This window comes from Hypanus sabinus, chromosome 4, assembly GCF_030144855.1.
Source record: "Hypanus sabinus isolate sHypSab1 chromosome 4, sHypSab1.hap1, whole genome shotgun sequence".
Lineage (NCBI taxonomy): Eukaryota > Metazoa > Chordata > Chondrichthyes > Myliobatiformes > Dasyatidae > Hypanus > Hypanus sabinus.
Window position 1 is genome coordinate 67,109,625 of NC_082709.1, and position 16,897 is coordinate 67,126,521.

Sequence of the window (16,897 nt, forward strand, 5' to 3'; positions counted from 1 at the left end):
TGTCCTGAAACATTAGCTTAGCTTCTCTCTCCGAAGATGCTGCCTGAACCACTGTGTATTTTCTGCTTTCAGTTTAGATTTCCTGTGCTTGCATTGTGTCTTGTTTCATTTAGTGATTTAGTGAAGAATTGCTGTACTCGGGGAAGAGAGGAAGGTTAAATATTTTAATTTCTCATAGGTATCATATATATATGAAATTATTCTTCAGAGAGCATTAAGTGATCCAATCATTGTTTCGCCAGTAAACTGAGTGAAATTAATCAGTGCTGACCAAGCAAACTTTTTCTTTGTGTTCCTTTCTCAGAATAATGTTGCAGGACAAAAAGGCCGCAAAGGGGCAAAGGGTTACAGAGGGCGTGAAGGTGGTCCGGTAAGGCTTTTCATATTGCACTAGCCTTCTGTTTACTGACTTACTTGAACGAAAGGCTTGGAAAGAACGGTGAAGGTGATAACAGAACCATTAGTCATGGTATGCTTTGCATTCCTCTCTAAACACAAAGCTTTAAACAAGAGAGCAGCACACCGCTTTCGATTCTGAGCCGATGTTTTTACAAGGCCATCCATGACAAAGAGGCCCATCCATGACCCTTAGATGTTGACTTGCCCCTGCACCGGTACACTGTGACCATAGTGTGACCCATCAGCAAAGCACGCTCCAGGGTCACAGTACACCAGAAGCCTCTGTCACACCTGTGACATCAGCACCCAGGAAGGGCCAGGGCGTGCAGATCCCCCAACAAACCCTGCAGCTTTGGAAACACATTGCCAGAACTTTATTATCTCTGCATCTAAATCCAAAAGCCCTCTACCCGACAGCATGGTGGGTATGCCTTCACCAGATGGTTCAGGGTGGCAACTCAGCTCTATCATCTGAGTGGTAATGAACAAAATGCTGCCTTTCCCAATGATGTGTCATTCCCAAATAATGAACCGGTCAATAAACAGATATATCAAAGCAATATCAATCTCATGTGTGTGAGCATTATCTTATTCATCCTGTTGTATTTTCAGGGTCCTCAAGGACCTCCAGGACCACCTGGACCTTCTGTAAGTGCATGGTGGACTCCTTTATGATGTTAATAAGAAAAATTACTGAGCCCTCAAATCATTGGAAGGTTCGCTTCTTACTTTTTTTTCCCCTTTTTGTTTGCAGGAATGTGAAATATTGGATATCATTAAGCGCATGTGCTGTAAGTGGATAATCTTTATGACTTTCCACAAAGGTCTGGGAAGCACTGAGATGTTAACATGCCCCAGGTCTCGGGTGGGTCGTAGAGCTTGCAGATCCCATTTCATAGCACTTTAGGCTGCTGGGACCTTCACATCCACACACATAAAAAGTAAGCTTCAGGTATATTGCACATCCCAGACCCCAATCCATCAGGCTGTAGGTTACATCTCCTCGAGTGCTCACCCTCTGACTTTGTCAATGAGTTGGGCGTGTCTTCTTCTCCCGACAGCCAGTTCCAGATACCCACTTTCATGTGAAATCAACTTTTTTCTCCAGTCTTTCAACCATTAACTCAAAATTACACAACCAGTTCTCGGCCAAGTTAAACAACTTCCCACTTATACTGTCTAGTCCTTTTATAGCTTTCTCACATCTCCCCTTAGTCTTCTTCATTGCAAAGAAAACAATCCCAGTCTAAACAGTTCTGCTCATAACTTCAACTCTCCAGATATGGTGACTTGTTTCTGAATCCACCCCTCTCCTCTCCCCCGGCACCTCCCAGCCAGAGAGTGGTAACCAGGACTGTACAGAGCACCCTCATTGTGACTACACTTCCACCAGCACTTCCTTTTCTTCTGTTCACTGCCTCAGCCAATCGTGATGTTACGAACCCTGTAACTGGGTCACTTACCAGCAAAGATAGAGAGGTCCATTGAAGTCTGATGGTACTATTTTTAACAGTATTTATTAGTAAAAATACACAAAAATAATATCAATGCAAAAATACAGATAATATACATCATCAATACTAAATCTAAAAGTGCGGGTATAATAATAATAAGAAATAAGCTCTATCGTTGTCTAGGGGATAATGTATTGTCCGATGGAAATATGAAAGTCACTCAGTTCTTGCAGGCGGCAGCCTTTTGGTTGGAGAGAGACAGATTTTAGAAACTTGCCGGCTTTCCTTTATCCGATCTTGGTCTGTATTCATCCTTTAGCGAGGCCGTTCCGTGGAAGACTTGTCATCCAGGCAAGGATGGACACACACACACACACACACACACACGAGTCCCCACCGGTCTCATACGTTTCTCCTGGTGCGTCGAAAGGGGTTGTTCCCCAGACCCTCTTTTATCCTTACTCACAGGGTCTCAGATGTCAATCAGGTTGGGATGATGCAATCCCTCAACCAGACCACTCTGGTCATCCCCTGAGGGGCTTCAATGAATAGTACAGTACTCAATACACAATTCCGTCTCCAAGAGACAATGGTTGTTATCAATGGTTCCGCCTTGCTGAGGCCAGGACACATTCCAAACCCTTGTGGATTCTGCGTGTCTCTCTCTCATTTCCTGGGTCCCAGACCCGAATTAATAGCGATCTTGCAATTCTCAAGAAGGAGGGGGCAACTTTGTACCCTTCGGCCCCTCAGAGTTGGGGCACATTCGTAACAGTGACAAGAAGATGTATCATTAATATTTTCTTTTTACACTGTTTGACAATGGTTCTTTTTCTTTTCTATTTACAGCTTGCCGCGGTAAGTAGATCTATTCATTTGATACTGGAAAGGACATTGTTGGTTGCTGTTTATCACCGACAGTCTCTACCATTCTTTCAAGTTTTTTCAAAATTGTATTCATGCAGTTTGTGTATTAGTAGACTTCACCAAATTTTGGTTTGTGTCAATGCTCCATGGTTTGATTGAAATTTAGAGACATTCTCATTCGCAAGCAGTCTCTGGCAGGGTTTTACTCCAAACTGCAATCAAACAGTAGTCTGGAAATGGCATTAACACAGAAAAGGTATTGCAAATAAAATGTTTCTGACTTTAGCATTTATGCTGTGAGTTAAGTGATATTCATCACATTGAAACCAAAGGGTGCAGAAAAGATTTATAAGGATGAATTACAAGGCTGGAGTGATAAGGAGAGATGGGATAAGCTGGGTCTGTTTACCCTGAAGCGATGGAGGCCTAAGGAGTGACATGATAGAGATATGTACATAACATTATGATAGGTAGGTAACCAGAGTTTGTTTCCATTGCAGTAGCAGTCTAAAGCTAAAGGTGGTGGCTCAAAGAGAGAGAGAGAAGTGGTTTAAAGGGGATTGGGGAAGGAGGGGTAAAATTTTCACAAGCAGAATTGGTAGTTTGTTAATGAGCTGCCAGGAGAGGTGGTAGAGGCAGTTACAGAGGCATCTGCACAGGCACTTAATAAATGAGCAAGTCATAGAGGGATATTAAATTAATGCGGTATTAGTATAGAAGCATGATAGTCGACATAGATATGGTGGGCTGAAAGGCCTCTTTCTATGCTGTACTACTCCATGACTCTAAAACTTAGCTATTGAGAGTTCTCCTGCTGTGAATGTCACTGACCTCAAGCCATCTATGTCCACTTTAAAGCAGACATTTCCTGAGCATGAATGAAAATCCCCTTAAAGAGTGACCCAATGGAGGAAGGTCTGGAGACGTGAAAAATGAAGGGCTTTGTGGCAGGGAAGCGTTCGCTTGATTTTAGAATTTGTTTAAAAAGTTGAGACAACAACATAGGCTGAAGGGCCTGTACTGTGCTGCTCTATGTTCCTGGAATGGAAGCCTCAAGGTATATCATGTTCAAGACAACCTGACTCGTACTTTTCCTTGCAGAGTGCAAGTGTGGGCCCGTTGACCTCCTGTTTGTCGTGGACAGCTCGGAAAGTATTGGGGACCACAACTTCCACCAATCCAAAGAGTTTATAATCAGCGTGATTGAAAGACTGGCCAAAGAAGAAAGGATCGAGGTGATGCCAGAATACTCAATGTGACAAGCGACTAATGAATAGGCTGCCTTAGGTTTTTCAACGAGACCTCACTCTGTAGGAGACAGAAAGCAGCACATCAATTCCACTGTATCTTTGAGAAGATATGGCTGCCTGTTGGTTAATGAGATAAACTATTTTAACTCAGCAGGCATCATTGCATTTTAAATGTTATCACAGCCACACAATCTCAAATATCCTGCTCAAACAGGACAGAGGAAACAGCAGTGTTTGCATCTGAGTCGTGTTCAGATACTCAGATCACAGATACTCAAACTCGTGAAACGTGATCTTAGGTTGGAATTTTGTATTAGTGGACAGAATGCCAGGTCCGAAAAAAACTATGACCTCAGTCAAGATTTTGGTTTGACTTTTAAAAGGCTTTAAGGGGTTTTACATTTTTCACAGCAAGGTATATTTTAGCTATAGTGTAAATTTCAACCAAAAGCGCTGTCATTGGATCTATAACTAAACGAAGAGTGGAACTGGTGCCTTGGAGAGTATTCTGTAGACATTAAAGCCTCGGGAGTTGGCAACCCCTTGCCCAAACTGAAAACAATTTCAAAGCTGAACTTGACAAAGTAAAACTCCCACCCTCTGCCCGATGTAGTTCATTAATATGTTCTGAAGAGAACATGGCCAGTAGATTAGGTTACTGAGAGCAAGCGCCCCTTATCATCAGGATCAACGGGATGTTGGCAGTTTCTTCTAGAGGAAAATAAACACTTCCTGGATATTAGAAATTTGCAATAATTTAATCCAATATTAATAGGTTGAATTAATTTGTTTAGACCCTTTTATTTAAGAATAGCATTGGAAAACAGAAATAGTCTTCCCAAACCTTTTCTGCCATTCAGTTAAACCATGGTTCATCTCCATCTTAAATCCAGAGGTTCATCTTAGTACATTTAACACAAAATACCCTTTAAAGTAAGTTCTTAAATGTCTAATCATATCAGGATCCCTACAGTAGATGTAACAGTTGTCCTGGCAGTACACCTAGTGCCTCACCACTATCCAGGGACCTAAATAGTGCTTCCATATGAGGCAAAGGTTCATATGAATCTCCTCCAACCTTTTCTACTGCATCTGTTGCTCTGGACACGAACGAAAGCAGGCGCAGGCAGAACAACTGTTTTGCAGAGCCCCAATGCCCATCCATTGCTGATATCAGGATCCATGTTTTTTTGGAGATAACCAGATTTTTCACACTCCACCAAGTGTGAAAAGGTGTTTCTCAATTTCACTCATCCCTGAATTGTGGAGATCTATATCTCCACATACCCTATTGATTATGTTTTGTTTATCTCAGTAGGATTGCTGCCTTATTCAGAGAATGCCAGCTACTTTCATTCAACTAGTCATAAAAATGTAACTCTCTGAAGCCTGGTATACTTCCGCTCTGATGCCAATATATCCTTCCTCTGGCACAGTACCCAAAGTTGAACATGAGATTTTGATTGAGGTCTGGCCTATAGCTCAGTCTACCTGAATCTTTCCTTTGGAAGCCAATCTCGTCATTTTTGTACAGTATAACATCCAAAGAGCTTTTAAAACCATTTTTTTTCAGTCTGCCCATTCGAATACATTTTTACTTATGGGTTTCCCACTAACTTTGCTTCTATATAATTCCTTGGTCGATCACCATCTCAAGGAATATCAGTAGTCTCTGGTCCAACACGTACCTGACCACATTCTGTGTACCTTGTTCCTATTAAGTCTGTTCCGCGGCCAGGAAGTCCTAATTCTTCTCTCTTTTTGACTTTTCTAGTTTGAAAGCAAAAAATCTAACATTGGAGTGGTGCAATACAGTCATAATGGAACACAAGAAATGGTCTCAATGCAACATGGAAACATCAATACTCTAACTGAGTTGAAAGTGTACGTCTCCTGCTTTCTGTCTAGTGGTTAATTCTTCATCTGGTTTGTAAAATCCATGTCACCTACCTGCATGTTGTTTTCAGAACTGGCAGAATGCAATAGCTTCATGGAAGGGAAATGGAGTTATTGTAATTCCGAATTCTCCAAAAAAAAAGGAAGATTTAGGGGAGGAAACCTGATACATAGCAGGTATACTGGGAAATATGGTTTTATAATATGCTGGGCAGCAGAGCAATGGGAGCTGGTGGACAGAAATGATTGTATCCCTTCAGTGAGCAGGTCAATTTTTTTGGATTGTGGCTTTCCACACAATGGGAGTCCAAGTTTATCACCATTTTCAAGATAGGTGTACTTTTACTACTATATCGTGCCATCACCAAGTTAGCTCCTGGTTTAGGTTGGTAGCGCATGAGGTTACATATAGTAATACATTTCTTCTGCTCCTGATGGACCACCATGTCCAATGGATGTCTGGATCTTGTGCTTCCATATCTGAGCTTAATCTGTTGAAGCTAGTTCAGTGCTTCCTCGATAATGCTACTCCGGGATTATCAATTACCCCCGCCATCCAGGCCATGTCCTCTTCTCCCTACTACCATTGGGCAGGAGGTACAGGAGCTTGAATTCAATGATCTTTAATATTATTATACATAGGTACAATGAAACTCTGTTTAGCTTCCTCTCAGTCAATTAAATAAAGTGGTAGATAAAAACAAGACAGTAATAAAAAAAAACAGTATTAAATAGATATTTAGCAGAAAATAAGTTGCAGCAACACCAAAATATCACAGTAATGCACAAAGTGCTGTTAGTGCAAGTATTTGAGTCCTTGTGGGTGCAAGTGTATGCTCACAGTTTCAGTCATTGTTCTGTGGGAGTGGTGTGATGGAGACCACCGCTCTGGGGTAGAAGCGGTTCCCCAGTCTACTTTTTCTGGCTTTTAGTGTCCTGAACTTTTTGCTGGACAGCAGCAGGTCAAACAGGGAGTGGCCGGGGTGCGTGGTGTCTCTGGTTATGCTTTTGGTCCCACACCACCAGGTTCAAGAATAGTTATTACCCTAACAATATCAAGCTCCTGAACCTGGATAACTTCACTCACCTCAACACTGAACTGATTCCACAACCAACTGATTCACTTTCAACGATTTCACAACTCATGGTCTCAGCATTATCTATTTCTCTTTATCTGAACAATTTGTCTTTGTTTACAGATTGGTTGTTTGTCAGTCTTTGCTTATGTATCATTTTTCCTAAATTCTATTTTATTTGCCTGTAAATGAATCTTTTCATCATTTTCCCGCAAGAAAATGAATCTCAAGGTAGTACATGGTGACATATGCACACTTCGGTAATAAATTTAACTTTCACTTTGAGTTTGACTAGAGTTCATGAGAAATACATCTCAACCTCTATGAACATCTTCCAAAGGTTTCAGCCTTGCATTAGCTCGTGACAGTCAGGAAGCAGCTAGCAAGAGTTAAAGTTCAAGTTTATTGTCACCGGGCTGTACACATGTACAACCAAACAAAATAATGTTCCTTCAGACCGCGGTGTGCCGACAAAGCATATATCACACACAGCTGATCCATTAACAGCTACTCAAACCACTTCATGATTGTCGAAGTCAGTGCCATTCAGCCCGCAATATTGTTTCTGTTACTTTGCCTACTGTCCCTCTCTGTGAGTGCCCTATGTGACCAGGGCTGGTCCAGAGCACCAGAGGCATGAATATCAAAATTAAGCCCCAGAACATGAGGGTGACAACAGGAGTGGAGGGAGTGGGAGGTTTGGAACTTTCATCCAAAGCAGGAGGATCAATTCAGATACATTTCCACTAAACCAGACTTGGTATGCAGACCAGTCTCAAGATAGGTTTGAGGGGTTGAAGTGATTACTGTTCCTACGTTCTTAATTCCTGGGATTTGAGGGTGTTTTGGAGTTTAGAGGAATTAGGAGTGACGTATGGTGTTGTGGGGTTGGAGGTCAGGAATGACAAGATAGATGTAGAGCTGTGTAGCACCACTGGGAAAACCTTAGGTGAGGGGAAGTTTGTTAGAGGAGAGAGGGCCAGTCATTTAAAATTGGAGTATGCAGGAAATTCTTCTCATGGAGGGTTGTGAAGGTGGGATTAATGGAGTATTTAAAATGGGAGTTTAGAAAACGTTAGGGAACTGAGAATGCAGAAGAGGAGCTGAGGCATGAGGCAGATCACCATTGATCATTAAATCACAAGGTGTGCTTGAGGGGGGCTGAGTGGCCTTCTCCTGCCCCTATTGTCTTGCGTTGTGGCCACATCAGTAGAGGCCAGATCAATATGGCTGTGCATGTCATTACCCAGAACAGCTAGCAAAGCCCTAAGTTAGTCTGTGAAGGGCCTCACCAGGCTGGGCTGACTGGACCCCATTGGGCATGCAGCCGTCCTGTATTGACGAAGGAAGGTCAGCCCTAGAAGTGGCTGTCCTAGGGCTCCTGTTGAGAGGTTGAGAGATCAGAGTAAATCAGGGGTGTTAAATGCTTTGCATTTGGATAGCAACTATAGTTGACCTCGAGAAAGGAAGAGTGACAGGTGATTGTTGTCTTTGGAACAAGGATCCAATCTGCAGTGGAGCAAAGCCTTGTGGAAAAATGTGGGAATCTGATTGATGAGAGTTTACAGTAACAGCGGGTCATTTTGTTTCTTCTAATCAGTGCAATTAGGAACCTTCGATGGATTGCTGGAGGAACATACACTGGCACAGCACTGGACTGGTCAAAGACAGCCTTTGGGCCATCGGTTCTGCAAACACGAGTAGCTCTGGTGCTGACTGACGGGCGCACGGACATTCTACGGGACCCCAAACCACTGTCGTCGCTCTGCAACGCGGCGGCTCGTGTACGTATCCTTACTTTCACTCACTGCTTTTCTGATAGTGTTCATCACATGCACCTCCTTGATCTAGCAAGACCAGGGGATGAAGTGTTGAAACCCATGGAGGGTTTTGGCAGAGTGGAGAGAGGAAAGTAGAAATTTTTTCCGCCGACTGGAAACCCATTCGGTGATAGACATGGATTTAAGATCATTCGCACAGAGTTTTCTTTGGTTGGGTGAGACTAGAAATAGAGATCATATGGTACCGTGCGTATATATAGCTGGGTGCCTAAGACTTTTACACAGAACTGTATTTGTCACTGTGAAGCAGAGAGTGAGTTTGTAAATCAGGAGCAAAGGTTATTGGGAATGGTGAGGGTGGAGTGCCACGGGAGGGGTGTGGGGCAGGTGTTAGAGAAGCAGTGCCAGGGTGGGGGTTGGCCTGGATGTAGACACATCCAACCCTGAGACACCAGGCAAGGTCATTTGATTCCAAACAATTGGTTTATTGATCATTGCAGAATGTCTCTATGGTGCTTTTCACTCCCTCACCTCTGCCTTCTCCTTTTCCCAACCATAATTCCCCTCTTTCTGTCCCCTCCCCACTCTCAGTCCACAACAGAGACCCATATCCGAATCAGGTTTATCATTACTTACAAATGTCATGATTATGTTTTGTGGCAGCAGTACTGTGCAAAACGCAAAATCACTATAGTACTGTGCAAGTCTTAGACACACTAGCTATATATAAAATATATATACTTTTGCACAGTTCTGTAGATTATAGGTGAAAGGTGAAATATTTAACGGGAACCTGAGGGAAAATTTCTTCACTCAGGCGTTAAGGAGTGAGCTCCCAGCAGAAATAGTGGATGCAGGTTCAATATCAGCACTTAAGAGAGGTTTAGGTATGAACAAGGATGGGGGGGAGTGGTTTGTGCATGGAAGGCTATGGCCAGATGCGGGTTGATGGGATAGGCAGAACAGTAGGTAGAACTAGGTGGGCCAAATGGCCTTTCTGTGCTGTAGTCCTCCAAGACCCTAAGTTATTCAACAGAGAAGGCACTAGCCTGAAGAGTCTGTATTAATATTCAAAAGGGAATCTACTGTGCCCCTCCTCATCCAAATGTTGAAAGCCACATCACTTCTCACATTGTCTTGAAGCTCAGTTACTCCAAGACATTCTTGACCAGGTTCTCACTTTCCAGCCACTAAACTCAGTCTCAGTACTAACTGTCATACCCCACCTCTCACCTTAGCATTCCTTCTTGTACTTGAACTGAAAATTAATTGAAATTTAAAATTTCCAGTGGTGTTTTATAATTGCCCCACAGTTCCATACCTTTGCGCCACCTCCTTCAGTTCTTGAAACCCCCAAAGTTGGTGCGTAGATTTTTTTGACTTGGTGGAGCAGACTTGATGGGCCAAATAGCCTATTTCTGCTCCAATACCAATGGTGTATGGACTCCATTATCTGAGTGTGACCTCTTGTGGATCCCATACTTCCTGCATCTGGTGGATTGTGGCTGTGTCTAAGCTCAAATCCCTTCTCAAGCCTCTGTGTACCTTGACAACGACCCACAGAGTCCTGATACCAAAATGCCATCTCTTTATTCCTTTCCATAGATGTTGCCTGACTGGCTGACTGCTTCCAGCATTTTGTATGCATTACTCTGGATTTCCAGCAACTGCAAAATCTCATTTCAATAACATAAATATTAGAAACATGTCCTTGGATGGTGGTGTCAAACTTATTTTTATTGCTTCAAGTTTCTTATAGTCGAATGTTGATATTGTTGTAATTAACGTGTTTAGTTTACATCCGTGATCCAAAACCCACCACTCGCTCACGGGGTCATCTCCCCCCCTGGGTAACCATTCTTCTGCCCTCTGATCTTGTTTACTGACACAGCTTTGTAAGTTGGCCTCTTTTTCATTGTGTCCCAGGTGGTCTCGGTTGGCGTGGGTGATGTTTTCTTGAATGAACCTGCCTCGGAGACCCTAGAGCAGATTGCCTGCCAAGACTCCAGCGGGGCCCTGACGAGCATGAGCTACGTGGACCTGCGGAAAAATGAGACGTTATTCAAAAAAACGATTGAATTGATCTGTAAAGGTATATCTCAATTCTGTCTGGAGCACAACCATTCTGTTCTTTCTCAATATCCAGGGTCTCTGTTCTAGGGAACAGGGCACAATTTATTGATATTTTGTTGGGTTTTCAATCAATTATGAGCTTTTTTTTATATTGATGAGTTGTGTGTTTGCCTTTACAGACAAGAAGTGCCCAGACTATTCTTGCCCAAGTAAGTGTATTTTTAATGTGTTACCTTTTGCTGAAAACAAGGCCACCAGTACTAAACTGGTGCTTGCCTGTGAATGGCTGAAGATTGAATTGGATTCCAGCAGGCCTGGAAGCTATGGGGATGTTTCCCAGCCAGCAGTGGGTGGAAGTCGTGGGGATGATGTGGGGATGAAAGGTAGAAGAGAACTTGCTGGGGGCCCTTGCAATGCCAGAGCAGGAGGGAACTGAAGACTCATGCAGGACAACAGAGGAGAAGAGAAGACGGGAGGAGAGGAGGACAGGACAGGTTTGCTCTCCAGCAACCGCTGCCATCTAGGAACTTCCCTCTGTCCTTTTACCAAGTTATCAAAGTAATAGTCCTCCTTCTGCTGAGGTTCAGCTGCTGGTGTTAACAGTCAATGGCAGTTGACACCCTTTGGACCCAACTCTAGACTAAAATCGCATTTGTTTCTGGCTTTGTAATTTAAACTAGAACCACCCTGCTACTGAGCTTGATAGTTCTTACACTACAACTTTTAATGGGGTCGTATGTAGCATGGGAAGAGAACTCAAGTGTTAATTCTGAGGCCCTGAGTGTGTAACTTTTTGACCAGAAGTTCCTTGACGTCTCATGGAATGATTAGTTGGCTCTCAGAGTTATGTCGAAAAAGTGTGTTGGATCACTTTGATCCTCAGTGGCTGGTCTACATGAATTCAGACTCAGATTCACTTATTTGTCACGTGTACATCGAGAGACGCAGTGAGATGTGCCACTTGTGTTAACAACCGCCAAAACCTAGGGATGTTCTAGAGGCAGCCTGCAAGTGTGGCCACACATTCAGGCACCAACATGTCATGCCCTCAACACTCCGCAGAACAACACAGAACACAACCAGCAACAGATGCGGAACAAGCCCCCTCCCTCCCTCTCACCCGCTCACAAACACAGACAGTCCTCCAGCTCCAGGGCAGACTTCCAGCCTCCCGGCCCTGCCAGTCACTCCCGGGGTCGGACACAGAGTGAGCTTTCTCTGGAACACACTGTGGTAATGCTGTCATAATTACGGCCCATTCACCGAGTGGCAGATACAAGCCCCGCTGCATGAAACCTCCCAAAGGATTGCTCACCAGTGCTTCTGCACAGTTAGTTGGAAATTACGTTTAGTGTGCACTCTCATCCTGATCCACAATATCAGCAGCACTTGGGTTTGCAGATGCTTGGTGTTTACAGAGGCAAAGAGGATCTGCCAAATGTTAACCTGATTGGCTCCCGCCACTTAGCCTTTTATCAATATGACGCCACACAGGTTAGCATTACATCCTGCTACATCGACAATCCAAATTCTCTTCTTTTGCCTTCCAAAGACTGAAGGTGTGGGTAGCGGGGGGTGGGGGAGGGGTTAGGTGGAGCCTTTATCAATATTTTCTTACTAAATCCCTGCCACATATTCTATCCTGAGAACAGTCTGCCACCATCTCTTGCCTCCTTGTTTTCCTGTGTTTACAACCATTATTTGAATTCCATAAGGGCCATCCATGTAACAATGCACACACAGGAGCCAAGGTGCAAGGACTTGAGGTGCAGGGGTGTGTGGGAGACTAGAACTTAAGGAGGCAGAAGTCATCATCTGAAGAAAGATGAGCAGTCAAGGTGGATTTTAAACAATAGAACCAGTAGCCAGTTCACAAAGGCCAATGGGTAAATAAGGTTTGGGACCTAAACAGAACCAATGTGATTTGACAACCTGCTTGTAATTTGTGTATTTCGTTTAAAGCTTGCAATATAGTTTTAGTCCATTTCAAAAACTTGGCCTTAACGATTGTTTTCTCTACAGTTACATTCAACACCTCAACGGACATCACTTTGCTGGTTGACAGCTCCACCAGCGTTGGGAGCAAGAACTTTGAAACCACCAAGCGATTTGTCAAGCGACTGGCCGAGCGCTTTCTTAAAGACGCAAGCATCGAGAATGATGCTAAGGTGCGGGTCTCTGTGATTCAGTACAGTAAAAACCAGGTGGTCGAGACCCCGTTCTCGGACAACTACACCATCGTGTCAGAAAGGATAGAGCAGATGAAGTTCATGAATGATGCAACTGATGTGGTGTCTGCCCTGGAGCGTGTGATTGCGATCTACCGGAACATTAGGGGCAACATCAATAAGAAGGTCCTCTTGTTCACGGACGGTCGATCCCAGGGAGACCTGGTGTACTCCATAGAGCAGCAGGCACAAGCAGCTAAAGCAAACCAAATCGCAGTCTTCGCCCTCGCCGTGGGCGACCAGGTGCACGAGGATAATCTCCGGGCTTTAGTTGCTGGTAAAACGATTGACTATGATGTAGATATTGGTGCACGTTATCTCTTCCGGGTAAAGGAATACTCTTCCCTTTTGAAAGGTGTATTCTACCAAACTGTTAGCAAACAAATGTCACTTTATTAACAATGAAGAAATTTCTAAGCCCTCTTAGCTCTCCTATTTTATGCATTTTTATAAAGTGGTTACTTTCTTTGGGAATTTGCTTTCTTGGATTTTGCATTGTCTTTCGAAGTGTATCTTCATTCAGGAATGCTCCTCCCCTGTGCCATCCTGTCATTCTTTGATTTTGCTTTAATATATACCACTCTGCCCTCATGGGTCCTTACCACTTGTCGATCCACTATCTTCTGCAAGGCTGGGAACACTCTTCCTTCCTTTCAGTGCTCCTGGTTCAGGCAGTGAGAGGTTAAAACGAGGTGGCAAGGTTTGTGTAGGTCCCCGCACTAACTCAGAACTTCCTCTGAGTAGTGAGGAAGTAGGACTTGGTTGTTGTTGCGCTAGTTTTGTGGCTTTCAGATATGGTGGTAGAAAATCAGTGACATCCTTGCACACCGTGGATGCCTGAAAATTAATATTCAGCAGCCGAGGGCATCTCCTGGTCAGCGGGTTAGGGGCTGAAAGACTATTTCAGAACCCCTCAGGGACAGTGGGGTTTCTGGGTGGAGGAAACACTTGATATGGCCCAGTAAACACCCAACTCCGGCATGGTCAGGCCTTCTTTCTGATCCACACTGCTGTCTCCTGGGTACATATGACAAGCACAGTTTACCTGACTCAGGCTCGAGCCCAGTTGTGATCTGGCTCAGTTACAGCCTGGGCCCAGCCGTAGTCTGGCCTCAGCTATGGCCTGGGGCTCAGGCACATTCTGGGTCCAAAGCAGGCCTTCGCACTTCAAACAGTACTCGGCCTGTGGCGTTTCTGTCCAGAATTCCCTCATCAGAGGTTGTTACAGTGGAGACAAAATAGTTTAGAGCCCTGCAGCTACACTTGATGCAGTTCCAGCTTGTGAGGGTCAGCCAGCTGCTGACCACTTGCACATCAGAGCCTCCGGTAGGACTTTATACCTGCCAGCTTCTCAAGGGATCCATGGCCTGTGCTAGGTTGAAGTCTGTGCACTGCCTTTGGCAGGGGCCCAAGCCCTGGCTTGCTCCCTCTAATAACGGTCTTATTCCTTCAGATGCCTCCCTAGAGCCTCATTAACTTGTTGTTCTGTGCTACTGGACAGTTCGATTAGAGTCAGTTCATTTAGAGGCAAGGTAAATAAAGATGATTGATAGGTGACAAAAAAAGAGCAGAAGACACTCCACTTGCGTTGGTAGTATGAAAGGAGCAGGTCAACAGATGCTTCACCAGATGACCAGCTCATGTGGATAGCCAGCTGTAATCAATTAGCATCTCCACTGCCAGTGATCCATATATATACAGTGTCTGGAGAAAATGTTCCCCAAGAAGCTTTAAGTCTTGGGACTGAATTAGTGGTCATATTTTCCAGTGACTATCCATCATGTATAACCTGACCTGTAGATCAGGCCACACTACCCCAAAGTTCTGTTAGAGGCATGCAATGAGATCGGTGGAGGGTGTTACGATTAAGCAGTTGCTTATATTTTTATTTTGTTCCATGATGCAGCGTGGAGTCCCTTGGAGCTACACCACCCCAGAAGCCCCACAACCCCGATTAGCCCTAACCTACTCAGGGGATCATTTAGGATGACCTATCAACCGGTACATCTTTGGACCGAGGGAGGGACCCCAGAGAAATCCCATGCGTTCCACGGGGTGGATTTATAGATTGTCCTTACAGGATGGTGCTAAAATTGAACTCCGAGCTCTGAAACACCCCAAACAGTGTTAGTGCCTCGCTAACTGCTATGCCAGCACGGATCTAAATGTTTTAAATGTCAGTACCTGACAGTTGTATAAAAATGTGGGATCACCATAAAGTACAGAGTAGATTGATTTTCTAGCAATTTTTTTGAAGAGACCTTAAAGCCTTATATACATTAAAGCAACTTGTACACCAATGCGCCCATTTGTAGTCTTCCTAAAGGTTGGATGGCTAAGTCAACTGAGGCCACTTTACAACATCAACTTGCTTCAGAAAAATAAATTATATTATCAAAGTTCATATCTGTCACCGTATTCTACATTGAGATTTATTTCCCCGTAGGCACTCACAGGAAAGTAAAGAGAATGAATCTCAGGGTTGTATTTGGTGATAGACGTACTTCAATAATAAATTTACATTGACTTGACTTTAACTTACCTGTGGTCGAACCTCTCATTTTTTTTCTACCAAAGACCAACCAGTGTAGGGTAAGGGAAGTCTGGCAGAAGAGGCAGTTGTAAACAAGATCAAAGGAAAATGGATTGTGCATGATTAGGCAGTTGGTTCTCTTGAAGGGAGAAAGGATGGGGGATGTCATAAGAATGAGGTTAGTAGTAGGTTATTTGTGGAATGACAACTTGATGGGTTACAAACTGAAGTCTGATTAAAGTATCATCATTACTTCAGTATATAAGAGATAGCTGTTGGCTAGATTTAATCAGAGAAGATAGTACATGGGCTATGAACTTCTCCTCACACCTAACTGTCTGTGATGGGAGGTCATGGTATTGTGAATGAAAGAGGAAGACTCAATATCAATGAAGATTTGTTGAGTAATGGACCTTGGAGGGTGTGTAATACCATAGAGATCGCTTGATTTTAGGGGAATACTTTGGAATCCCTAAGCATACTGAGTCCTGATCATTCAGCATTTTATTTTAATGAACAAACTGTGTTATGATCATCAAGTAACCATTTTGAATGTAAATAAATGTTACTTTGAAGTAATCTTATATTGGTGCTATGAACATAGAGGGCTTCCAAAAAAAATTTCCAACACTAAAAGTTTTGGACCATGTGTGAGGTAAAACCTGCTTTAAATCTATCTCGTATTTTGCAGAACTCATTTTGTATTTGTAAAATATAGACTTTTTTTAATGGGACCTGTATCATGTTTGCAGTCATAGTTGTAATTACACAATTGGAGATCATGTATGGATTGGGTCATCGGTGTTAAATAAAGATTTTAATGTTTACTGTCAGTACTTTAATTTATTTTGGAGTATGCTGTATGTTATATTTGAGATGCCCATGCTAAAATCTACCAGAACCATTTTACTGGAGCAACATTAATTCTACTAATACATTCACTACTCATCTTAAATAGCAACACTCCTCACCTCCCCCCCACACCCAATGGCTCATTGCAATGGGCAAGTCCTTGGTTAACTATGTTCGTGGACACGGAAGCAGCACTCAGCACGCTGGAGGAACTCTGCAAGCCAGGCAGCGTCTATGGAAATGAGTGAACAGTCGACGTTTCTGGCCGCAACTCTTTATCAGGACTGGAAAGGTCAGAGAAAGAAGGTGGGGAGGGGAGGAAGAAGTACAAGGTGACAGGTGATAAGTGAGACTGGGAGAGAGAGAGAGGGGGTGAAGTTGATCGGTGACCGAGATAAAGCGATGGCTAAATCTCTTTTTACCAGTCCTGAGGAAGGGTCTTTTCCATAGACGCTGCCTGGCCAGCTGAGTTCCTCCAGCATGTTGCT

The 16,897-nt window shown here is 43.6% G+C and overlaps 1 protein-coding gene across 1 annotated transcript in view; it reads left to right on the forward strand.

Moving 5' to 3' along the window:
- Positions 1-16,390, forward strand: part of col6a1 (collagen, type VI, alpha 1) — a 76,807-nt gene extending 60,417 nt beyond the window's left edge. Inside the window, exons 26-35 of the mRNA XM_059967344.1 lie at positions 305-370; positions 1,012-1,047; positions 1,154-1,190; positions 2,703-2,711; positions 3,822-3,955; positions 5,745-5,854; positions 8,543-8,726; positions 10,650-10,815; positions 10,976-11,005; positions 12,819-16,390. Coding sequence (XP_059823327.1) covers positions 305-370; positions 1,012-1,047; positions 1,154-1,190; positions 2,703-2,711; positions 3,822-3,955; positions 5,745-5,854; positions 8,543-8,726; positions 10,650-10,815; positions 10,976-11,005; positions 12,819-13,423 — 1,377 coding nt within the window. The 3' untranslated portion in view covers positions 13,424-16,390. The remainder of the gene's footprint in view (positions 1-304; positions 371-1,011; positions 1,048-1,153; positions 1,191-2,702; positions 2,712-3,821; positions 3,956-5,744; positions 5,855-8,542; positions 8,727-10,649; positions 10,816-10,975; positions 11,006-12,818) is intronic.
- Positions 16,391-16,897: the final 507 nt, after the last annotated feature.